Source organism: Perognathus longimembris, chromosome 9 (assembly GCF_023159225.1).
Source record: "Perognathus longimembris pacificus isolate PPM17 chromosome 9, ASM2315922v1, whole genome shotgun sequence".
Taxonomy (NCBI): domain Eukaryota; kingdom Metazoa; phylum Chordata; class Mammalia; order Rodentia; family Heteromyidae; genus Perognathus; species Perognathus longimembris.
Genome location: NC_063169.1, coordinates 58,555,332 through 58,582,202, shown reverse-complemented (window position 1 = coordinate 58,582,202; position 26,871 = coordinate 58,555,332). Strand labels below are relative to the sequence as shown.

At 39.0% G+C, this 26,871-nt stretch overlaps 1 protein-coding gene across 4 annotated transcripts in view; it reads right to left on the bottom strand.

Moving 5' to 3' along the window:
* Phactr2 (phosphatase and actin regulator 2) overlaps positions 1–26,871 on the bottom strand; it is a 218,509-nt gene that overhangs the window by 49,225 nt on the left and 142,413 nt on the right. For all 4 annotated transcript variants that reach the window (XM_048354219.1, XM_048354215.1, XM_048354218.1 and 1 more), the window contains exon 2: positions 21,457–21,624. In XM_048354219.1, coding sequence (XP_048210176.1) covers positions 21,457–21,624 — 168 coding nt within the window. The remainder of the gene's footprint in view (positions 1–21,456; positions 21,625–26,871) is intronic.

The window sequence follows — 26,871 nt, the reverse complement described above, 5'->3', positions numbered from 1 at the left end:
CCTTCACATTATCCAATTTACATTGATAATCGCAAACTTTTCAACTTTCCTAGTAAAAGTACAATGCCTTCTAATTTTCCTTCAGATAGAATTTTTCTTCAGACAGAAGAAATCTCGTGTGTGTGTGTGTGTGTGTGTGTGTGTGTGTGTGTGTGTGTGTGTATACATGTACATACGTACGTGCATGGATCCTGGGGCTGGAACTCAGGGCCTAGGCATTATCCTTGAGATTCTTTTGCTAAAGGCTAGCATTCTACCACTTAAGCCACAGCTCTAGGTCTGGCTTTTTTGAATAGTTTATTGAAGATAAGAGTCTCAGAGACTTTCCTGCCTGGGCTGGCTTTGAGCTACAATCCTCAGATCTCAGCCTTCCAAATAGCTACGATTAACGGGCATGAGCCGTCAGCACATGGCACAGAGAAGAGTTTTTTAAAGTTAATTTTCAAGGTGTAACTTTTACATAGTAATATATTCTTCTAGTTCAAAGTATAAAAGGCTACAGTAAACGTTCTCACTCTTTCCTTATCCTCCTCCACCAGTTCCAATGGAAGCCAGCCCTCATTCAACAAGTAATTAATAACTCTTATTACTGTCTTATGTCTCCTTCCAGACTTTCTTGGACAAAATCAAATGCTCATTTTAATTTTTTCCTTTTACAGAAAAGTTAAGTGAGCTTTCTATTCTGTTCTACATCATGCTTTTTCATTGAACAAATGCATCTCATACTTAAAAAAATACCAGGTGGTGAGGCTGACGGAAAAGACTAAGGCAGAAGGAGAGAAGAGGTGATTGACATTGGCTTATGCAACCTCAAACACCAAAATCACCGCTGTTTCCAGAGGAGGCAAGCTGTAGACAGCTATGGCAGATCAACTCAAGGGGACTCATGTACTTCATGCTCAAGAGAGAAGAGTTCAGAACTCAAACAATGAGCAAGCTTCCATCCCAGATGAGCCAGGAAGTACCCATAATCCCAGGAGGGCAATCAGAGGCCAGGAATCCTGTGCTCTGTGAAAGCTCACTCCCTGTCCTTCCTCCTTCTGCTCTGATTCTCATAAGCCCATGGGAAACACGCATAACAAACAGGTGCTTTTGGCTCCATCCAGTTGAGTGAAAAGCTGTGGGCTTCCATTTCCTGTTTCCTCACAGCAAAAGGGAGTAAACCCAAGATGTAGTGAGAGCACAGAGAGAAAAAAATGTTTGACAACAGTAAGAGGACAATCACCCTTAGAAGATATGCAGTCTAAACTCAGGCCATGAAGAACAGGTTGGAGAACTGAATTTTTTTTTTTGAAAGCAATCTCAGCTGCAAATGTTGATCTATACATCTCCTCCCAACATTACGGCTATCCCGAATAAAACTTCAACTGAGTAACAGGGGAACAAAATAGGTTTTCTTTTTGTTGTTTGTTTTTCCATTTCATTTCGGTTTACTTTTGGTGGTACCAGGGCTGAAATTCACATTCTGCTTGCAAAGTACTTCGGGAACATACCATCAGGCCCTGCATGCTTTCGTTATTTTTAAATTGGGTGAATAGAGTCTCAAGCTTTTTGGTTTGAGAGACCAGCCTTGGACGGTAGTCATATTACCCACACTTACCATGCAGCTGGGACCACAGACGTGGACCAGTATGCCCTAATCTATTGGCTGAGATGAAGTCTGGCTTTGAACCACAATCCTCCTTTCTCTCATGTAGTTGGGAATATAGGTATGGATTGGACTCATTTTTGATTAATTTATTTAAGAAATACTTTGCTTGACATGACCCATGTAACAAACTATTCAAATTGTCCATTTTCAAACTTCATGGCTGGTCATTAATTAGAACTTTGTAGCATTCAGTTGGATTAAAACTCAACAACAACAACCAAAGAAAACACTAAATAATGCCAACACTATATCAACATCTGATTTAAAAATCAATGGTAAACTTTTTCTGCTGTCATTAATGTTTTGCACTTGAGTCATTTAAAGTTGTTTTTGTTTGTTGTTTTCCAGTCCTGGGCCTTGAACTCAGGGCCTGACCACTGCTCCTGGCTTCTTTTTGCTCAAGGCTAGCACTCTACCACTTGAGCCACAGTGCCACTTCCGTCTTTTTCTGTATATGTGGTGCTGACAAATCAAACCCAGGGCTTCATGTATACCAGGTGAGCACTTTACCACTAGGCTATATTCCCAGCCCCTAAGGTTTTTTTGTTGTTGTTTGTTTGTTTGTTTTTTAAGACAATTAATAGGAATTGGGGAAGGGGAACTAGGAAATGGTTGTTTAATAGACATAAAGTGTTAAATTTTGGGGCTGGAAATGTGGCTTAGTGGTAGAGTGGTTGCCTAACATGCATGAATCCCTGGGTTCAATTCCTCAGTACCACATAAACAGAAAAAGCCAGAAGTGGCACTGTGGCTCAAGTGGTAGAGTGCTAGCCTTGAGCAAAAGAAGCTCAGTGACAGTGTCACAGTGTCCAGGCCCTGAGTTCAAGCCCCAGGACTGTAAAAAAAAAAAAAAGATAAGTGTTAAGTTTTGCAAGATAAAAAAAAAAGCTCAGGAGATCAGTTACACCACCATGTGATTTACTACCACTGATCTGCACACTTGAGATGGTAAATGTTATATTTTATGTTCGTTTATCAAAATGACAAAAATTAAGTTACAAAAATATATCTGGACTATATAGAATGTTATATAAATGCTGATAGGAAAAAGCCAAATGAATGGGAATATTAACTGTACCAATGCATAACAAGTTTTCTAACTTTTCCAATACTCATTCTTTTTTTTTCCAACCAGGTTTTTTCTTGCATTTCTCATATAGACTTTATATCCTATCATATAAAAAGCACTACATAAATACTTATGCTGTGGAATAAAGAAACATTTCATGAATGCCAGTTTTAAATCCTAGAGAGTCTGGGTCTGGGAAGCAGTTGAAGAAAACTTGGGACAAAAAGTGATTTAAGCCTAGATAAATAAGTGCCTTTCACCTAACACAAAAGAAATAAGAATTAAAATGATAACTTAAGAGTCCAAGTGGGAAAGAGATCAGGAAAATATGTAAGCCAAAAAACAATCACTTGCCAGAACTCAGTCCTCGTGATAAGGACCGGATTCGTATCACAGGATGAAAAAAACAAAACACAACCACAGGGGGAAATAATCTGCAAGGGAAGTAAAATAATGGGCTTTCCTGACATGAGTCCTCTGGTCTAGGCAGAAGGAGTTTGGTAGTACCTTCAGAAGTGTTTAAAGTGGCATCACTCCAAAGGAAAATGGAGTTAGGAAATTATCCACCCAAGTAATCATCCCAGTGGAACCCTTGTTTAATTAAGAGATGGATGGAGAAAAACAAAAACAAAACAAAAAACAACACATAAAATAAAAAACCTCTTGTTTCCATAAACATCATTTTATATGATCATTTTGTTTTTTCCCCCCATTGTCACTGCTCTTGATTTCTGTACACTCTACATTTCTGTTTTTGGGAGGAGAAGGGGAAGCACAGAAGTAGTGGGATAAAGGGTGAACTAATTCAGCAGTGACACTCACTAGACACTATGTTGAAAATGAACTATACAACTTCGGGGGGTGGGGGAAGGGGTCCAGGAGAGAAAAAATTCAGAGAAAATGAGGCAAGTGGTGACACTGGTCAAATAAGAAATGTACTCATTATATGACCTATGTAACTATAACCCCTCAGCACATCACCTGTGCGATGAAAATAAATTAACAAAAAACAGGTGGATGGGAACACTAGGCCATTCTTCCACATTTTCCTTAAAAATCCAATGTAATGAAAAGGAAAAGCAAGTTCATAGTAACACGTGTCAGTCTAGTGGGCACAAGTTTTTCTGAATGTCATTTAGAACCAGAAATTGACAAAATTACCAGTAGCCATGACACTTCTGAGGTCCTCTTCCTAGAGGACCATGAAATGCATTGCTCCTCTGAGTTTCCCTGTCTCAGAAGAAATCACTCACCCTAGAAAACACTAGATCCTTGAGATGCTAGTCAGCTCTCTGGAGCCACAAACGTAAATCCAAAGCTCAGCCTGGATTAAACAAACAACATCTCATTCTGCCAAATGTACAGGAAGCAAGGGAGTCTCTTCAACTCCATTTAGAAACAAGAGTTTATGGTTTATATCAATCTGTTGAAGGGAGGCCCTGATGGTTTGCCCATTTTTTTTGTGCAGCTGGCTATTTTAAATGTGTAATGGAAGATTCCCATATTTATGAAACCACTAATTTCAATGATGACAAATGCACACACAAAAAAACTCTAGCTCTCATCTTATATTACTCTTTCCCATAAGTGGGCTTTACCACTAGAACAGACTTTCAATGAATAATACATGTTAGAAAAATAAAAGGTGGAGCCATCGTGATACTTTCTATACACCTATAGATAGAAAATGGAACCAAGAAAAATGTCTCCTACTAGGAAAAAAGAGGAATACTTCTTCTTTACATGCAGTGCCTATTAGAAAATCTGTTTTAATATAATCATGTATCTTTAAAAAAACAACAGAAGAAATTTCTTTTACAAAACAGTATATATGATAACACAGTTATGGTAACTCTCTCATCCAAAGAATTTCCTAATACTCATCTCATCTGATTAGGTTCAGTTATAAAACAGACAGAAACACAAGGGGCTGAACTGAAACATAACTCCCACTCTGTCTCCCTCTTTGGACAATGATGTTGCCACATTGATGTTTCTGTGGCCAGCAACACACACAAATACTTAAGTTCATTGTCCATTCATGAGAGATTAGGTTTCTCTACCCTAGCTATTAAGTAGATGAAATATTCCTTTTTTCCTTTATTGATTTTTGAGATTCCTTAAGGCTCTAGTGACTCTCAGTGACATGACACGAATGAAGGATTGAAAATGGGTATTTATCCCACCATGTAAATTCAAGTATCTTCCAAATCACAAAGATTCACTTGCAAATGATCTCTATATCGGATGGAATAAGACCCATCAGCTACCTTTTATTAATCCATTCATTCCACAAACATTTACTGAATACTTAACATAAACCAAGCACCATTCTAGTTGCTTCAGGATCTGAAAGATGACAAAAATCTGTCCTTGTAACATTTGTAATAGTCTGGGAAATTTGGTCAGAGATTGAATGATAGTAATAATTTATCAATCTCACAAAGTATGGAAAGTTAAAAAAATAAGGAAGAAAAAGAGGAGTTGTGAGTGCTGGGAGAAAGTACTTCATATTCACCAGAATAGTAATGATGGAAAGGACCAGTGATAACAAATACTGGCCAGAATGTGGGGAAATTGAACACCCTTAAACCATTGGTAAGGCTGTAAAATGGTAGTCTGGCAGTTCCTCAAAATCTTAAATATCAAGTTACCATATGGTTCAGCACTTCCATTGGGAGGTGTATATGGTCAAGAGAAATGAAAGAATATGACCACACAATCACTCATACAAAAATTCTTATCACATCACTATTCACAGTAACCCAATGAAGAAACTATCCAAGTCCATCAACCAACGGACTGATATATGCAATGTAGTATAGTCATACACTTGGATTTTATTCAGCAATGGGAAGAAGCAAATACAGATACACATTACTACATAGATGAAGTTTGATAGCCCTAGACTAAGAAAAAAAGACCAAATTTATTGTTTAATTTCATTTATATAAAACATCTCAAAATGGCAAATCTATAAAACATAAAGTAGACCTCATGAGCCTACTACAGATAGAAAATGGAACCATGTTGGGGAGGGGAGTGAAAGTACTAATGGTCTGAGAATTCTTTTTTAGAGTAATGGAAATGTTTAAGAATGATTATAATACTTACATAGCTTGTGAATATTATTAAAAAGCCACTGTCCAAAAGAAATGTACTCTTTACCTGACTTACGTAACTATAATCTCTTTGTATTACCTTTATAATAACAATAAGAAATTTTTTTAAATAAGGAAAATAAAGGGCTGGGGATATAGCCTAGTGGCAAGAGTGCCTGCCTCGGATACACGAGGCCCTAGGTTCGATTCCCCAGCACCACATATACAGAAAAAACGGCCAGAAGCGGCGCCGTGGCTCAAGAGGCAGAGTGCTAGCCTTGAGCAGGAAGAAGCCAGGGACAGTGCTCAGGCCCCGAGTCCAAGGCCCAGGACTGGCCAAAAAAAAGGAAAATAAAATCACCGAACTTCAGAAGCTAGATGGATAAACTCTGTGGTATTCGACTTGACATCTCAATAAGACTGCTTCAGAAGTCTGCAGAGAATCAGAAGAGGATGAAGACAGACTTCACAGAGAAGGTCACTTTTTTTTTTTTTTTTTTTTGCCAGTCCTGGGGCTTGGACTCAGGGGCTGTCCCTGGCTTCTTCTTGCTCAAGGCTAGCACTCTGCCACTTGAGCCACAGCGCCACTTCTGGCCGTTTTCTGTATATGGGGTGCTGGGGAATCGAACCCAGGGCCTCATGTATACGAGGCAAGCACTCTTGCCACTAGGCCATATTCCCAGCCCGAGAAGTTCACTTTTGAACGTGGACTTCACTGAAGGTGATGAGGTAGACACAGTTGCTTTGCTTTCCATTCCAAAGCATTAGGGCCTATGAAAACCCAGATAATAGAAAATGGCCCTATAGTTATTGAAAATTGCACTTGCAGCTTTCAATCCCTCAAGTTCACACCCGCATCACTGATGAATTCTACCAAACATCTGAAAAAGCAATAACCTCAATCTTACACAATTCTTTCCAGGAATAGAAGAGGAAATGTTCCCAGCTCATTCTATGAGGTCAGTGACCAGAACTGAAAGTTACCAAAACCAGAGTAGTAAAAAAAAAAAAAAGAAAGAAAGAAAAGAAAACAAAAAATCCTACAGACCAATATAACCAATCCCAAAGAGGGAAAAAATCATCCCAAAAAACCCCAAAAACTCAACCACAAATAAAGAAGAGAAATATACCACAATCTGATCTTATCTACCCAGGATGCAAAAGTAGTTTAATAATCAAAACTCTACCACTATAATCGAACAATAAAGAAAGAAAAAGGCCCACATGATCACATCAATCGATAAACAAAAGGCATTTGAGAAATCCAACATCTATTGTACATAAGACTCTTAGGAAATCAGGAATAAAAAAGAAGTCCTTCAGCTTGAAAAGGTAAACTTACATAAAGCCTTTAGGAATTATCACCATTCATGTATGTCTTCCCCCTAAGGATGAGATCAAAGCAAGGGCTACCCCTCTCACTACCTCCTACTCTTCCCACTGCAATGGAAGTTCCAGCTAGTGCAAGAAAGCAAGAGGAGAAATAAAAGACATTCAGTTATTGGAAGAAAGGAAAGAACAAAACCAGCCCTACTCACCATTGACATAATTCACCATGTAGAAAATACTGAGAAATCTTCACTAGAGCTACTATAACCAACAAGTGCGTTTGGAAAGGCAGCATGATACAACTCTATTTTTATAAACACACAACAAACAATCTCTATCCATATATATGTATACATACATATATAAATCATTTATTAATAGCTTAAAGTGAAAGGAAACAAAAGACATAAACTTAATACTATTTTCTCAAAGCTTCAAAATGCTGTTAAGAGAGACAATTAAAAAGGAAAGGTTCATACCTTATAGATTAGAAAGTTCAATATTATAATAGGACAAATTCTATCCAAATTGTAGTGCAGGTTTAATATAATTCTGACTAAATTCCTAGCATGAACTTTTTGAGAATATAAACAAACTGATTCTCAACTTAAATGAGAAGGTAAGGAAAGTAGGATAGTTCAAACAGTTTTAAAATAAGAATAACATTGGAAAAAACCACACTACCTAATTTTCAGACTTAAAGCTACAATAATCAAGAAAGCATGGTATTTTTTTGAAGGAATAGACGCATAGATTAAGGAAACAAGAATAGGTCCAGAACCAGACCATACATATGTGGCCAATTAATTTTTGACAAAGGTGCAAAAACAATTCAATGTGGAAAAGAGTCTTTCCAACAAATGTTCTCGGAAGTTCTTACATGATACCAAAAACAAAATCCAAAGGGAGAGGAGAGAGAGAGAGAGAGAGAGAGAGAGAGAGAGAGAGAGAGAGAGACTGCACATCATCAAAATTAAGAACTTCTGTTACAAAAACCATATTCAGGAATGAAAAGGAAAGCTACACAGACTGACAGGAAATGTCTCCCAATAGCATCCAACAAAAGCATTATACCTAGAATATATACAGTACTCTTAAAACAAGCTACCCAGTAAAAGTGGCCAGGAAACGTGACCTGACCTTCACACTAAAGAGAATATATGGAAGAAAAATATGCTTACTGATTTCTGAAGTGGTGCAAAAGAAATTTAATAGAAAAAGACTAGCATTTTCAACAAAGAGGATGGAAGTAACTAGAAATGTATTTGTAAAAGAGAGCCAGGATTCCCTTTGCTAACCATTGCATCCTTGGTATTTAGTCCAGCATCAAGGTCTCAGTGACAATGCTGTGTGTATGCAGAGGAGGGGAGGACAAGGAAGAGGCAGCAGGACAGCTAGGGTGTTCAAGGATTAGAGAGAGTTGTCAGCCACACAGACTTTGGGGCTCATAGGAAGAAAGGATCTCCACATACGATGCATCTCAGGCTATGATGCAGTAAGACTCTGCAAACCTTCTCTACTGACATTCATCCCTGAGGGTAAATACTGTCCTCAGAAGTAATCTGAATGGCTCAGCTCCTGAGAAGGCTTGCTAGGAAAGAGGAAAGAAGGGAGGGTTAAAGATGGTTTTCTTCTCTCTGACTGAAGGTGATGACGCATGAAGACTGGGTAAAGAAAGGGAAAAACAGAAAAAAGTTGTTCAAATGATGGTGTTGAAGACAAGGCCCAGTCTTTCTGGACCACAGAAACCATATAATATTAACACTAACCACAAGACATAAGGTCTACTACATAAAAATAAAGCAAGCTCAGAGGATATTTACTGAATTGGCCTCCTGAAGTAAAGTTGAATTAGGGAGGGAAGAAAAACACCCACCTCACAGGATAAAAGAAGATGTATGAAGACAGTGGCCCAAACAGAAAATACCGTATAGAGACAGATGCTTTCAGAGGAGAGCATACAAGGAGTTTGGGCATAATACATCCAGGCTCAGAGTTGTTTTTGTTTGTTTGTTTGTTTTTAACACATGAGCAAAATAACAAAGGATTTGAGATGTCAACACAAGAAGTAACTCCCTGAGATCTTGTGAGACAGAACTACTGACAACTTGAAAAGAGATAGTGAAGGTAGGAGAAAGCTGGGAGACTAAGACTCCAAAAGGAAGATTCATGAACAAATGCATGCTGGGAACTATGTAGATGCCAATACATAAAAAGAATGTAAAATACTTGAGAAAATAAGTAGATCATTCAGCTGGAGTCACTAGATAATGTTTCTACAGGTGGAACAAAAAACAGTAGAGGGTGATTAATGAAAAATTGTTAATTTCCTGGACATCTCTTAAACACTTAAATTCTACTAATAAGTCCTTCCTTCCTTTTACAAGATGAATCCTTATTCTCATTCTAAGTAGTGAACATGTGAAGTGTACGAAATAAGAATTTGGGGGTTGGGATTGTGGCTTAGTGGTAGAGTGCTTGCCTAGCATGCATGAAGCCCTGGATTCAATTCCCCAGTACCATATAAACAGAAAAGGCTGGAAGTGGAGCTGTGGCTCAAGTGGTAGAGTGCTAGCTTTCAGCAAAAGAAGCTCAGGGACAGGCCCCCCAGGCCCTGAGTTCAAGCCCCAGGACTGGCAAAAAAAAAACCAAAAGAGCTAAAGAAGAGTAGGTGAAGCTTGATAAAGTATGGGGCCCACTGTGAATGCCAGGAACTGCTCAGCCCACTACTGTGTCTCTAATATGTGTTCCCTAGGGCTTGGAAATTTTCAATAAAAATGGGAGAAATCCAGATAATTTAGTATGCTTCTATGAGGAGAAGCTCAAACGCTGAAAACAGACCATGGTAATGAAAAAATTTTGACCTGTTAGGATCATCATAACAACAAATGTGATTAGGATTTTTCTATCAAATAGCTGTCTGCCTATCTATATCTATTTGTCCTGTCTATCATCTATCTATCTATATGTATATCTGTCATCTATCTAGCTTAATAACACAATAAGGTATCACTTAATGATGAGGTACATTCGTAGAAATGTGCTTGTCACTGTGTGAATGTTGAAGAGTGCACATATACAAACTAAGATGGCTACGATATTACTAGGTGATATAATCGTATGAGGCCATTATTATACATGTGGTTTCATTGAAACATTAAACAGCATACGGTCCTATATCTACACCTGTATGTATACACACATATATGTGTATGGATGCACTTGTGCATGCATGAGCGCATGTACACACACACACACACACACACACGAGGCAGTAAGATTAAAGACAATACAATAAAGGCCAATACAAAAAAATCTAAAATAAATCCTACTTCCTCAGAATCCATTCAGACAGCAGCCCAAGGACTCGGTGCTATCAGGGTAACGGGAGTGTTTGTATGAGGGGCTGCTTCCTGCCCTACAGACAGAAGTCAGTGACTAGTGAGGCCCCTGATACCTTTAAAATTCTTAACATCAGGGAAAAGGTCAGAAACTACTGCACTGTAGCCATAATACGTCGTGTTTGGCTATATTTTGACAAGTGTATTTGGCAAGTCCCAGATTTCGAGTCTATTATGGGTTAAATTTTTAACTAGTACGGGAATACACCAGGCTTTGGAGCAATGTCAGTACAATACTGGAGATACCATCCATATTAAATGAGGGATTCTTTGCAGGCAAAGTCAAGTTTGCATCATTTAACTTAGGAAGCACTCTGAGTTGGATTGATCACGAAGTCCTGGTAGAAAGGATTCTAAAGTTAGAGGTGAGGCTTTTTGACTTTTTGATTGGATGACTGGTCAGAATGTGACACTTGGTTGTAATATGACATTCAGGGAGAAGGTATAACAAAATGTTTATGTTACCTAGCTAAAGCCCTTTCTCTGTTTTCCACTCCTTATCTCGTAGAGTCATAGAAAGTGAAATCACATGATTTGTTAGGAGCCCAGTGCTGGCCACAGACATCAAGATTAATAATTATAAGGCATCTTCACTGTGACGTTATGGGACAGAATAAAGATTATATGGGACTGGTACTGCAATGTATTAACCTAATTGTTGCTAGGATAAAGTTATGCTATCTCTAATGCATGTAATTATGTCATACGATTCCTTGGTGGTCTTTCTTTTTCCTCTTCCCTCTCTTTGCTTAACGATTGCATTCTCCTTGATTATCCTATGTTAAACCTTAAACTCCCCCCACTCCTGAGATTCTCTATTCCGAGTATTTATTGTTTTTCTTTTCTCACTTTCCACTATTCTGCTAATTCATTTGGGACTACTTTCTGCCTCCTACCTTTAGAATGTAAGCTCTAAGAAGGAAGCCAGCTCTCATTTGTATCATGAAAGACACTTCACAGTGTCATAGAGTGGAAGATGCTCAACAAAAATTTCTTGGAAGTCTACCCTTCTTCTCTAGGTCTCCCCACTGCCACCCCCTCCCACTTCTCCCCCCCATCCATACCCCCCAGCCCCCCTTTGCAAGTACCCCATTTCCTGGAACTTATTCTGTTAAGCTTTTACCTAGTCTTTCTAAAGAATTAAACTGTTTGAGTTCTCCACAGTCTGGTGCGTTGCAGTTTATTCATTTGTAACTGCTTGCATACCACCCAGTGTAGAAGACAGGGAAGAAGGAAAGGGGCAGAATTCAGTCAAGAATACATTGTATATACCCCCAAAATTAAGAAAAGTAAGGGAAGAGATGGGTAGAAAGGGAGGTAAAATGTTGAAGGAATGATACAAATCAAGGTAAATTGTATACATAAATTACTTTGTTAAGTGGCAAACAAATTCAATACATATCCTAAAAGTTAAGAAGAATGAGGGAAGGGGTGATTTGGGAGGGGTTGGTGAGAATGGTGCATTGTATCCATAAACTGCTTTGTTGAATGGCAACTCCTTTGTTCAACTACTTAAAGATAATAAAACTATTGTAAAAAAATTCCTTGGGAGGACAAATGAATTGTCTAGGATCCTTCTGAGGCTAGGAAGTGCTGCATGGCCCAGGCCTGGTTATATGACTCTTCTCTGCTACTGCGAAACTGTGAAAAGGGAGAGATTCCCTTCTCTTTCTCCAATACAATGCGAGAGTGAATGATACATTAAAAACACTTCCACATTCCTATTGGGAAAAGATAGGTAAAAATGAACAGGCTGCCATTTATTAATGTACTCAGATCACCTAGGACAAACTCTTTACCTTTGCCCTAGTTTGTAGATATGGAAAATAATCCTAAGCATCAACATTATGCTTCCATGGATACAGAGAACATTAAGATTTACTAGGACCAAATATAATTTTGCTCCTTGCCAACATTTTTTCTCTACATGTGTGCTGCTGAAACCAGGCCATTCAAGCAGAACCAAAATAACAATCCAGACCAGATCTCTTTTACAGTAAAAACTAGAGTCTGAAGCAAATCCATATATTAGTCTCATCTTTCAAAGACTAATCCTTACTGATTGAGGCAGGAAAGTTGTCTTTTAGAGATGCAGCACAGTTTAATGCTCTAAAGTATTGGCTGCCATGCCTTACTGCTTGGTCAAGGGCTATCCTTGCCTCCTACCAATTATGTTCTCTTGGGCAAGTCAGCTAAATTCCAAGCTGAGTCTCCTCACAGGTAAAACTGGACACCAACAGCATCTGAACTTCATGAGGTTGTTTTGATGATTTATTGAGTCAACATAAATAAACTCCTGGGAGAAGAACATGGTATATAATAGTATTCAACAACCAAAAAATGAGCCAATATTTTAAATTAAGGAATATAGAGTACCTTCAGTAAATTAGTTCCCAGATGATTCTACAAATTAGTTTGATTCCTGAAGTACTGAACTTACAGCAACATTATCCAAAACTCTACACAGGCATTCTTTTGCCATTACTTATATCACAAATAAATCCACAACGTTAATAGAGATAGAATGCCTTGATTTTCTTAATTTACAAGTATAACTTACTTTTAAATGGGGGCAATAGACAGGAAGGGGCGATTTCTCCTATAATCAGCTTCTGTATACATTGAATAGAAACTGTGAGGGGCTGGGGATATAGCCTAGTGGCAACAGTGCCTGCCTCGGATACACGAGGCCCTAGGTTCGATTCCCCAGCACCACATATACAGAAAACGGCCAGAAGCGGCGCTGTGGCTCAAGAGGCAGAGTGCTAGCCTTGAGCGGGAAGAAGCCAGGGATAGTGCTCAGGCCCTGAGTCCAAGGCCCAGGACTGGCCAAAAAAAAAAAAAAAAGAAACTGTGAAGTTTTTGGTTTTGGTAAGTATTTTAATTTGTTGTCTTTTACTTTCCCATTATGATTTGTTTAAATCTCCAGTTTCTTTAATAAAGCCCTAAAGTACTCTGAAGTATTTTCAGTTAAGAGGATGTTCAGTAAATAAACAATTTATGTCTTTATTTTTACATCGGCTGAGGTATTTATTATGGCTCTTATCTTTATAAAGAAACTTGAAACATCGGAATCATCCTCCTGTTCCTAGTAATAGCCACAGCATTTATACGGTATGTTCTCCCATGAGGACAAATATCATTTTGAGGAGCTACAGTAATTACCAATCTTCTATCAGCTATTCCTACATCGGATCAGACTTAGTTGGATGGATTTGAGGGAAATTTTCAGTCGATAAAGCTACACTTACTCACTTCTTTGCATTTCACCTTTTCTTATTGTAGCTATAGCCATAATTCACCTCCTCTTTCTCCATGAAACAGGATCTAATAATCCTCTAGGTATTCCATCTGATTCAGATAAAATTCCATTTCACCCATACTATATCACTAAAGATCTATTAGGAGTTGTAGCATTATTAGCCTTCTTCTTTACCCTTGTTTTATTTTATCCCTACATTTTAGGAGACCCAGACAATTATATACCAGCTAACCCTCTTAGTACACTACCCCACATTAAGCCTGAATGACATTTCCTCTTTGCTTATGCTACCCTACTGTCTACTTGCAATAAACTCAGCAGTGTAATTGCCCTGGTCCTTTCCATCCTAGTTCTAGCTTTATTTCCTCTCCTACATACAGCCAACCAACACGGCTTATTAATGTTCCGACCTATTAGTCAAATTTTATGCTGAGCCTTAGTCTCTGATCTATTTATTCTCACTTGAATTGGGGGCCAACCAGTTGAATCTCCATTTATTATTATTTGTCAAATCACATCTATCCTCTACTTTTCTATTATTCTCATTTTCATACTAATTGCCAGACTAATTAAAAACAAAATACTTAAGCAGCCTTAACAGTATAAATATTATATAGGTCTTGTAAACCTAAGATGAAGAGTACATCTTCTTAAAGCATCAGGGAAAGAATATATATCAGGTTTAATTTTAACCACTTAAAAAATTTAAATGCTTTAAAAAAAATTATGCATAAAATGATTAATTGTACCTTAACCATCACATGCTTGCCTCACATACAATTTCATTCACCATGCTTAGAAGCATAAAGTACCAATCTCATAAAGTACATTTACATAATATGTGTCATTCACATAATATTATTGTCACTATGGATATTATTCCATATACATTAAATCAATGCTTGCCAACAACAATCCCTACTACCACATTAGTCCATCCTATTTCATAAGTCCTTGTCCATATGGATAACTCCTGCTATTCTGTGTCCCTTAATCTACCATCCTCCGTGAAACCATCAACCCACCCACTCAGCCTACCCTTCTCGCTCAGGGGCCATGAACCTTGGGGGTAGCTATTCTGAATCTATACCTGGCATCTGGTTCTTACCTCACGGCCATAGAATCAAGATTGCCCACACATTCCCCTTAAATAAGACATCTCAATGGATTAATTACTAATCAGCCCATGATCAACATAACTGATCTGTCATTCCCCTGGTATTTTTTTCAATTTTTAGGATGCTGTGACTCAGCTAAGCTGTTAAGGCATGGACGCAGTCAATTGATCTGTAGCTGGACTTCTCGTCTAATGTTCTTTAGCCTCATAAATTTAAGCTTAGGACATAATGATGAATGCTTGAGGACATACCAAAATTTAATACCAAAAACGCACCCTAGCGAATGCATTTCCAACTTAAAATAACTATTTCCTTAATCCCTAAGAGCATAAATTTATATCATTTTCAGTATAAACCAAGTAGACTTATTCTAAAAGCACCAACGTGAAGTGCAACGAAGATAAGAGATTGCCTTTGTCTTCAAATACTTTCCAGGGACCATGAGACAGAAACACAAATGAGAAAAGACAGAAAACAGAATTGTCACCTCTTGGTAACCACAGGTGATTGGTTCCACCCCCACCCAGCCATAGCCATGGACGCTCAAGTCTCTTGCATAAAATGGCAGAGTGCTTGCATATAACCTACACACATCCACCTGCATACATTAAATTATCTCTAGATCACTTCCAGTACCTGGTATAAGGTAAATGCTATGAACATTATTGTAATACTGTATTGCTTAGTGAATAATGACTCATATCCCCTAACTCATATCCCCAAATATCTTTGGTCTATCGTTGGGTGACTCCATAGATACAAAACACTCAGACAGAGAAGACTGAGTACATTTAAGTCTAAGTGGAGCAGAGACAAATGAGGGGAGACTCCTACTCAACTGATGCACAAGCAAGTTCAAGAATATCATACAGAAGGAAGAGATATGTTGGTGGCTCCTGGGTGAGTGGTAGCATTTTCAGAAGTATAGCTATTGAAGGAAGGAACTCAGAGGCGGAGGGAAGATAAGGAAGTAAGGCTTGGTGACAAGCAGGCTTACAGCACGCTCCATAGATGTTCCGGTATGACTGAAGTTCAAAGTATGCAAACTATTAAAAAAAAAAGATTAAAGCAAGAGAGGTTAGTATAGGTTAAACTAAGGAGACCTAAGGACTCTGGAATTCATTCAGGAAACAGTATGGGGTCAGTCACATTTGTACACGAAGTAACAAGGCAAAAGTTCCAGCCAAGGAACATTCCTCCCTGTAAGTATCAAAATAATCAGGACGGGAGGAGCAAGCCAGGAGTAGCTTGCCCACCTGTTTTCCCAGATCCATCCATGTGGGCTGCTGCTGACTACAGCAAGCCTTCCTTTCTCTATGGTTCTTTTCAGAGCTCATGGGCTTTGCCATTGTAGCATAATAACTCTAGCACTGTGGGTTTGGCATCCAAAGGATTCGTTCCCTAAATCCATTTCTTTTTCTGCCAGTCCTGGGGCTTAGACTCTGGGCCTGGGTGCTGTCCCTGAGCTCCGTTTGCTCAAGGCTATCACTCTAACACTTGAGCCGTAGAGCCATTTTTGGCTTTTTCTGTGATTAATTGGAGATAAGAGTCTCATAGACTTTCCTGTCTGGGCTGGCTTCAAACTACGATCCTCAGATCTCAGCCTCCTGAGCAGTGAAGATTACAGGTGTGCGGGGGCCACTGGCACCTCACTCTAAATCCATTTCTTATATTTAACTTTATTCTGGGAATTTCTCTCCTGAGTCCTGATCTAGTTATCATGTCTGTTTCCCACCTCCCCCAAAAAGGATGGGGTCATAGTTGATCCCCAATACTAAGAATCATGGTCCATGAATACTCTAACGCTGGTCCAAAGCATCTGAATTAGGAGTCCTCTCTAGTTTTCTTAATATTAGTCATCTGGATGCTATGTGATTTCACCTCCTGCTGAAACACATGCTATTTTCTTGCTCTATTTGCCTGAGACTTAGAAAGTCATTATCATGGTTACTCTGAGGTTCCTCACAGCGTAGTACCATCCTAAACCGCCCTATCAGCCTCATCAGCCAGGCAACATAAGCCTCAGGGACAGGACCATTTCCAGAACCCAGCCTTTCCTAGCCTTCTCTAGATAGCTACACATAAATATCTACAGACAGCAGAAGAGGCATGTTGCCATAATTCAGATGTGGACTCAGAGAGTCGAGACAATAGAGACTCAGAGAACAGGCTGAGGTGGCACGAGCTTGAGCTCACAGAATACAGATGACAGACAAGAAAAGTCAAAGAGCCCCAGGATGGTAAGTCCAGATGCCAAACACAGCCACACCTACAACAGCAAGCTGAGCTTGGATGGGCGGCTCTGCTGGCATGTACTTACACATAGTACCACACATTGTACCATTGAACACCCTCTTCCCTGTGTCCATTCACGGCATTTAGCAGTGCCCTAACTGACTAAAGGGAAAGCTCCTGGAGAGCAGAGACCTTGCTTTTTATGTGCGGCAGAACACAGAGCAGTGATTGGCCCCCACCGCACTGGTAGTACCTTAGAATATGTCTGAGCTCATGTGCTGGCCTTGGTCAGAGATACCAGCAGATGTTTGGGTTGCTGTTTAGGCATTGGCAAGAGTCTGGATCAGCTTTGAGATGCGCTTACAAAGAGGAAGGACAGCCGGCAAAAATGAGAATGTCTAAGATATGTAGCAGACTCCCATTAAGGGAGTCAGAGGGATAAGAAAAGCATGATAGGAGACCAAAGTCAGAAAGAAAGAAAAAAGACAACCAAGGTAATAGTAATAGCTTTCACACACCAGGGGGAAGAACAACTTACTGATGACAAATGCTGTGGAAGCTGAAATGAATGTAACTAATGCAGTGACATTGAACTTAGTAATAAGGAAACCTGCAGTAACCTCAGTGGATGCTAGAGGCATAGATGGGTTGCAGTGGGAGAGAGCTGGAGTATGGGGAAGAAGTAGAAGCAACAGACAAAGGCTGGGTGGCAAGATGGCTGAATGGTAACAGTCTACGCAGATGCCAGAGGACAAACTAGATAGATAGAGTGTCTACATAAATGCTTAGTTTGGGGAAGATACACACACTTTTAAAGAGCTAGAGCAAGTGCTCTCTCACCCTGCCTTGAAAACAAAACAGGTAAAAACAAAATATACTGAATCTGTTCAGATGTCCCTCCAATGGACAAATGGATCAAGAAGATGTGGTATCGATACAAAATGGAATTTTACTCATCCATTAGAAAGAATGATACTGTACCATTTGTGAAGACATGGAAAGACTTAGAAGAAGTTATATTAAGTGAAGTCAAGGGGCTGGGGATATGGCCTAGTGGCAAGAGTGCTTGCCTTGTATACATGAAGCCTGGGTTCGATTCCCCAGCATCACAAATACAGCAAACGACCAGAAGTGGCGCTGTGGCTCAAGTGGCAGAGTGCTAGCCTTGAGCAAAAAGAAGCCAGGGGCAGTGCTCAGGCCCTTAGTTCAAGGCTCAGGACTGGCAAAAAAAAAAAAAAAGTGAAGTCAAGTCAAGCCCAGAAAAACAAAGGTTGCATGTTTTCTATCATATGTGGAAGTGAGAATTAGCCTATAAACCTATAAATAAACATGTTGGGTAATATGCAAGTGGTTACAAATATATTAACTAAAATACTGTAAATTCAAGTGAGAACTCAAACACTGTAATTCCTTACAAAAACAAAGTCAACGTCTAACAAAATAAGCACCAGGAAATGGATACTCCTAAGAGATGGGATGAGGCAAAAGGCAGAGGGATAGATTAATTAAGAGGATAAGGGAGACACCGCAGGGGGGGAGAGGGGGAGGGGGGAGGGGGATATGAGGGACAAGGTAACAAACAGTACAAGAAATGTATGCAATGCCTAACGTATGAAACTGTAACCTCTCTTACATCAGTTTTATAATAAAAACTTTAAAAAAAAAGAGGATAAGGGAGGGAGAATAAGTTTGGAACTCAATGTATGTAATACAAAATTAAGAAAGTAGGGAAGGGGTGGATAGCTACGGGAGGGATGGGTGAGAATGTTGGAAAAGGGTGACATTGAACAAGATGTATTGTATTCATAAACTGCTTTGTTGAATGGCAACTCCTTTGCAAAACTATTTAAAGATAATAAAAAGAGACACATAAAAATGAAAAAAAAACTCACCAAGATGTAAATGACATTTTGAGTTCTAGAAATAGAATAGGATAGCACCTTAGCTTAGGTGAGACTAAAGAAGAGCCCTACCACTCTGGACTTGAAAAGCAGCAAGGAATGGTACTGGGAAAAGCAGCAATCATGGGACACTGTAGCTATCTTAATTTGTGTAAGGACATTCTAAAATGCTCAGATAACAGTAAGCTAGCCTAAGGACTCATTTTCCAGAATGTTTCCCATCATTAGGTGACATGACTAGAACAGGAAAGAGAAACCCAAGGGACAGACAACGGCAGAGACAGAGGTAACTTTTTGCCTTAAAATATAGAACCAAAGAACTGGAAGTCAGGACTCAAACCCAGTTTGCCTTAAAGGACAAGAGAGCTCAGTGACTAGAATTCCAAAATATCATTGACTTAAGTAAAACCAAAACAGGTCAAGAATGGAGCTCTTCTCGTCTGCCACGACAACAGTGAATACATCATTGCACTAGTATGAATCATACAAATATGTGGAGTGCCCAACTAAAATTTACAGCAACATAAACTGGATTCCAGGAAAAGTAGTACAATATTAATCACTGTATAGTAGAATATATTAGGATTCATGTCCACGTGAGTAACAAGCCAGAAGCTTAAGAGAGGGAATGGGCATGGAAAAAATGTCCCTCTGTCATACCTAAGTGAGGTGGGTCTTGCCTGAGGCAGGCTTCATAGATGGCCCAACTACACACGGCATGAGTCATATCTGAACGTCTCAATTTCATTCCATGAGATCATTTTCAAAAGATACCTTTTTTCATGATCCTATCTTTTTCATCGTTATTTCCAAATGCATCAGTTGCTACATGTTATTTTTCTTCAAAGTGAATAAAACTTATACCATCAAAGAAAGCCCCTTTGCACAGTTAATGTGTACTGGTAAAAATCTAACACATGATACAAAATTTCATGTCTCTGTTTTGAGCGTCATTCATTAAAGGCTTCAGATAAATTTACAAATATTTTTGTCAATACGTTATAACTCTTTTTTGCCAAAGAAGTAACAGGAAAGAAGAAGCAGGCGTTCTTTGAAATGTCTTCTTTAAGGAGGGAAATGTTTGAAGCCTAGATTCAGGTGCAGAACAAGAAAGACAACTGAAGAGGATTCCCATCTTTTCTTTGAATTTTCTTCTTAATGCTAGAGTGCAGAGCCCCATTCTTGTCCTTGGTAACCATAGTAACTTGAAGAGCCAAATTCTCCCGATGCAGAAAAATGTGAGACCCAGCTACTTAAGAAGGCTGAAGTGGTTCTAGCCACACCTGAAGAACAGGTAACAGATGAATAGCCAAGGACTCAAAGGAGTCGATCCAAGCCCTTTATTTCCCCTTTTTTTATTGTGGATATTTTTATAATACCTACTAGTAGAAACATGAGAATAATAAACTCCATGAACCCAATCATCCAACAAATTCCCCGCCAATCTCCTTTCTCCTATGTCCTTATCCACCCAAATCTTCCTCCAGGATAATCTGAAGCATCTCAGCCATCATTATTTCTTGTTAGATGGTTAGTACTCAAGAAAATTATATAACTGCAAATGTATGGGACCCACATTTCCCCAAGGAGCCTCGATGTCCCTACTACATAGCATTCTAATGTGTGTCACAAGTCCAAAGGCCTTTCTTGTCCATACTCTGTTAGCCTATTGTACAATGAAGAATTATGATGAAGGAATTCTCTTGGTCAGTAATCATGGAGAAAACTGACCTTATATCAACACCTAAACACCTTCTTCCTAGAACACCTGGCTCTTGTTTAAATTGGGCTTAATGCTGGTTTGAGATTCAAAGCCAATTTCTTCCTTGAGTTTATATGACTGGCACTAAACAATGCAATTCTTAAAACTTTAAATTAATAATGAAAACCATTCCCACTCATGGGGACAGTGATCACTTATTTGATATGATGAAAACCTAAAGTTAAACCACAAATAGAATAACACTTTTTCTCAGAGACCATTGTAATCTTCTCTTTGGAACTAATTCTTCACAAAAAGTTTTCATTAACAAATGAATAAATAAATGATTCGAGACCTAGGTAAACAGATATGCAACTGTGTGTGTGTGTGTGTGAGTGTGTACATATAAATAGATGCTTGTTGCCACAATGATGATAAATAACATTGCCACTTCTAGTTTTCTATGTTACCTCCTCTTCCCCACAGATCAGTTTTTATATGACTTTACAAATACGTTTTGAAACAAGGACATATTAAAACCAGAAACCTTAAGTTGTTTTATCCTTCAATAAAATCATTTCATATTCACATTATTTTTTTCTGAAAAAAATCCCACAAAATATAATTTTCTACCTGTTGAATAATTTAATCATTAATCCTCTCTTATAATAGTTAGGTCACTCATACCTGCTGAGGTTTCTCTAAATTTGTCACTGGTCTTCTTTTTCCTCCACTTCCAAGGCTTGAAGATTTTACCAATGGTGGAAAGCTTCCCCTTTCGCTTGAAGGGAGGTGTCTGGGAGCCTGCTGGGGGGCCATCCGAGTTTGCTATAGAAGCTTTGTCCAGGCCGTCAACTGGATAAAGAAAAATCAAGTCAGAGATGGGCTGAAATAAAAGCTTGAATCTGCATAATTCATCTTCTCTTGGACTGTGAGTAAGCATGCCCACGCTAAATGGAATCCCACATAAAGTTTATTTTGTCCCATTTTGCAGCTGGTAGGACTCCCTAGGTATCAATCAGTAAGTCAGTCAATCAGAAATTATCGTCCCCTTAGGTAATCACTTGGAGGAAAGAGAAAAGAAGCAAGAGACTTACATAATAGGTGCAGCCAGACAAATAAATATCTGTGAAACACAGCTGAATCCATGAGCCACAACTACATCAATATTTTGCAGGAATAGAGTATTCTAAGCATCCCAGAAATAGGAAGTTCCTCTGGAGACCAGTTTGGCATTCACAGTAATGAATATCACAGTTATGGTGTAGTTAAAACCAGCCTTTCTCTTTCACAAAACAAAATTTTGTGCCAGGAAGCTAAATTCTCTATGATGCTGAAACGATCTTTTCTCTCTGCTATAAAAAATAGTGAGTTTTCAGCTTCAAAAAACCAGATAGCTGTCATTAGCAACAAGTGCAAAACTCACTTGTGGAAAACCATAAGGAAGCTGTCTCTTGTACTTTCCAACATTTTCTCCATCCGAAGGCGCAAAATCCTAAGTTGCCTTGCACTAAGTTCCAAACAGATGGGAAACAGAGAGGACTTATATTACCCTAATTTCCAAATTTCACTGGCAAAGAGATAGAAGTGGCCTACAGTGGATGAACTACGGTATTACTTGTTCAATAAAGGAGGATCTAGCAATTTTTTTAATGAGTAAAAGGATATATATACAATAAAGGAAAAACAGCAGAATGGTGAGGGTTGGCTATAGATGTGCATGTATGTGTGTGTTGGCAGGACGCAAAATTATTTTTATCTTTTCTGTATTTTTCAAAGTTTTCATAATAAGAAAACAAGGGGGAAAAAAACCTCCAAAATTTAATAGCAAGAATTTGCATATCCAGGAAGATGGTGTAAACTTACTTATTTTTATTTCTGTCGCTAAAAAGTCACTGCATGAAACTGGTGATGCAAAAAAAACAACAAAAAAACCTCACAAAAAACAAGAAATAAAATCAACAATGTGAATATATATTTTTTTAAAACTGTGTTACGTTACAAGACCATGTAGAAAAGTACACACTATGTGGTTCCATTTATGTAAAGTTTAAAAATAGGTGAAATAAATTTATGGCAAAAAAAAAAAGATCAAGAAAAGAAAATCAGAGCAGTAGTTCCAATTTGGAATGAGAAAGAGGTAGGACTTAATTAGGAAGTGGCCTGAGGGAATACGGGTGATGGAATTGATCTCAATAATGGATGTATTGGGCACAACTGATCAAATGGTATTTATGAGTTTGTGCATTTCATTCCATGGAAAATCGGCCTGAGAAAACCACAATGCTGGATGGAGTGTTTAGAAGTGAAGTGTATTAACACCTCTCAAGTGTAATACAGTTGGTGTCAGTGACACATGCCTATCTACAGTCCTAGCATCTTAGGAGTCAGAGAATGATCAGGAAGATTACAGTTCTTGACTAGTCTAGGCAGAGTCCACTAGATGCCACTGAATTCAATAGCTGGTCATGATCACATGACCCTGTCATCCTCATTACACAGGAAGCGAAAACAGAGAGGATCATGGTTCTTGGATAGCCCAGGTAAAAGAAGTTCACCAAACTCCATTTTAACAGAAAAAGCTCCTGTACGATGTAAACCTGTCATCCCAGGTACAGAAGAAAAAGCATAAATAGTAGGACTGTGGTCCAGGCTAGACTGGGGCAAAAAGCAAGACCCTACTGCAAAATAATAACAGCCAGAACAAAATGGGCTGGAAGTGTGGCTCAAGTGGTAGAACTCTTGCCTAGCAAATGTGAAGGAAGCCCTAGTTCAAACTCTAGTACTGCCAAACAACAGTAATAAATAGATGACTAGGTGGAATGAGCAAAGGGCTAAATGTGCAAGCAAGTAAAACACAGGAAAGTGTTCAAATGTTAGGTTGTGGATATGGCACAGGGTACATGCCTTTATCTTTTCCATATCTGGTCAATTGCCTGTTTTTTGTGGTTTTGGACAGGGTTTTTGATATAGCCCAGGCTGGCCTTGAACTTGACATCTTCCTAACCTCAGCTTCACAAGTGCTGGCATTACAGGCATGTGCGACCACACCAGCATCTTCTCTGTGGTTTTGAAAACCTTAATAATAAAATATTGTGAGGGTGGGGAGGTAATAACACAAACTGAGAAGCAAAGACTTCTGCTCTCAGGAAGCAAAACACCAACTTGAAAAGACCTTAGGTGTTACAGATTTAAAAACAAAACCAAGCAAAGCATGTAAGAAGGCTCTGTCAGGTGAACAGAAGGCAGACTAACTCGAGGCCTCAGAAGCCCAGAAAGAACACGGCAGGGAAGGGCATCCTGGATTTTCTTCTTGATGCTGAGGAAGCCAGCCACCCAGACACCACTGGTCACACACAGGCCAAGAGTCCCGATGAAAGCTTGCTATCTCCAGCCAAAGGAGCAGGAAAGGAACAACCTAGCAAGGCATAACATTTTTTAGACAAAAGTGACACTCTGGCCAAATACCAGCGAAAACACTGAGGTCAGCCTGCCAGCAAAAACTGAGCGGAGAAACCAGACATCTTCTTTCATGAAATTCTACAATGAGCCCTGACATCCTTGGCAGAGCAGTGGGAGAGAATAGTACATAGGGGCTCAGGGAGTCTGCATGCAGGTCAGCCACCAAAGCACCCATCCCTCTGTGTTAGCAGAGACCAGGTGGGGAGCTGGGATTTCACCCAATCCCGCAGCCATGAAGTGTCCTCCTTTTCCTCAGTTCTGGGGTAGGATCGTCACTGACCACTGGGAACAAGGCAACTTTTCAGTGGAGCCCACAGAGATCATGTGGGCATGCAGATATCCCACCCCTGCTCAACAGTAACAAGGTTCCCAGAGGAGGCCTGTGGACAGCCTGGATTGTATCTCCTTGCAAGAAGGACAGACGGCACTTGCTGCTTCCTTGCTGGCGAAGTGTCAGACAAAGTCAATGAAATCAGAAGATCCATGAGCTTCCATAAGATCTAGAGTGTCATCACATGACATAAAATGATATCCAAGCTTTAGTCAAAAATCACTAAACACTGGAAAACCTACAAAACGCTCACACTGAATGAAAATAAGAAATTAGGATTCAAATCTTAAAGTCTTCTGAGTGTTTCTTCTAGGTAAGTATGTTTGAATCCCATCCCTTGCCCTAGAGTTTTTCCACTGCCATCTTAGATGTTACCTAGGCAGAGGCACACATAGTAGAGTGGAGTAGATCAGGGGCTATAAATCTGATACTCATTCTTCCACAAGTAGTCCTAACCTCATTATTTTCCCACCTGTGTGTATGTGTGTGTGTGTGTGTGTGTGTGTATATGTGAATATATGTATATATGTATATGTATATATATATATACATATACATATACATGTATATGTATATATATATATACATAGGTAATACAAGGATTGCCCCACCGCAACAATTGGTAAAAATTCAATGTGATACTGATTCCTCAAGTAGTCCTAATCCCACTATTTTCTCTTGTATACAAGGATTGGCCCATACCAACAACTGATAAAACTCAAGTAACCCAGTCCAGGTGTAATTTTTGTTTAATTATTCATTTTTGCTTGAACTCAGAGCTTCTTGCTGTTGCTTGAATTTTTGACTCAAGATTGGTGTTCTACCACTTGAGCCACACCTCGACTTCTTCTAACCAGCTTTCTGCTGGTTAATTGGAGATAAGAGTGTTATAAACTGTCATTCAGGTCTCAGCCTCCTAAGTAGCTAGAAATACAGGCTGAGCTCAAGGTGTCTCATGAGCTCTTACTTTTTCAATGGACCAGAATCGCATCAATTAGCCATTCTCTGTACAAATGTGACCATAAAACAAAAAAAAAGGGACAGGCTTGGATATTTTTCCCTTTGAGATCTGGTGCGTGACTGTCAGGGCTTCTTATGAACGTAAAATCTATTATTATCATTATTATTATTCATTATTAGTTATTAGAATTAATAAAAACAGAAGAGGCTAGGGAAACATGACCACCAAAGGTAACAATGACATCATGGAGCAAGGAAAAGAGACCAGGGAAAATGAACAAATCGTAATCAACTGTGGAGTATGGCTAGAAGTAATATACCTGTGCCTGTGCCCTGGGTATAACAAATGAGTTGCACCAAAGGCCATTAACAACATGAGAAGTACACTAGAGAGGATAAGGCAACCTCTCTGCAGTCTTCTCTACAGATCCAAAACTTTTCTAAAACAGTTTCAAATATGCCATTACCCAGCTCAGCAGTAAATCATCATGGAAACTTACGAGATCCTCAGGGGTCTGGTACTGCTTTGAGAGACCCAGTGCGACCTGAAGCTTAGACTCAAGATTTCTGCCCAAAGGAGATTTGGTTAGTAACATGCTTCAACATGCCCATTTTTCTCTCTAAAAATCTCCCTTCCTTAGTACTTTCAATATTTCATCACTAAGAGAACACTCTCAGGTCATCATGTTGCTATTTCAACTTTTTTTTTTAAAGCATGTGATATACACAAATAAAGTTAAATGGTATTCAACATCTTGTGATAGGGCAATTGACCCACATTTGCTTGGTCTTACTCTGTCTCTGTCTGTCTGTCTCTGCCTCTCTCATTTCTCTCTCTCTCTCTCTTTTTCTCTATCTCTCAGATACACACACACACACACACACACACACACATACACATACACACAAGCAAGCAAGGACATGTCATGTACTACTAACAGAATGACAAATCTAGGAACAGAAATGTTCCATATTCTTCATTTTAAATCATGGAAACAACTAATTTTAGCGATACCATTTTATTTGGGACTCGTAAGTCAATTTAAAGGACTCAAATATATTACATGGCAATTGAGGGTGGATTTCATAGCTCGTCCTCACTTTACCCAAACTCACGGGGAAGAGAGCAGAAGGGAAAGACCCAGAACAGAAATTCCCCTACTCATGCTTTATGTGAAAAAAGATCTGGTAAGAAATTCCCACCCTGGGTCTCAGGGTCTCTTAACAGCTAAAATGATTGAGCACTTTATTGATGGCAGAATCAAGAATGGCTCTCATTTCTTGAGTGTTTATTAAGTGTGAGATATTTGGTAAAGTAATTTACCTACACTAGGCCATGCTAATCTTCA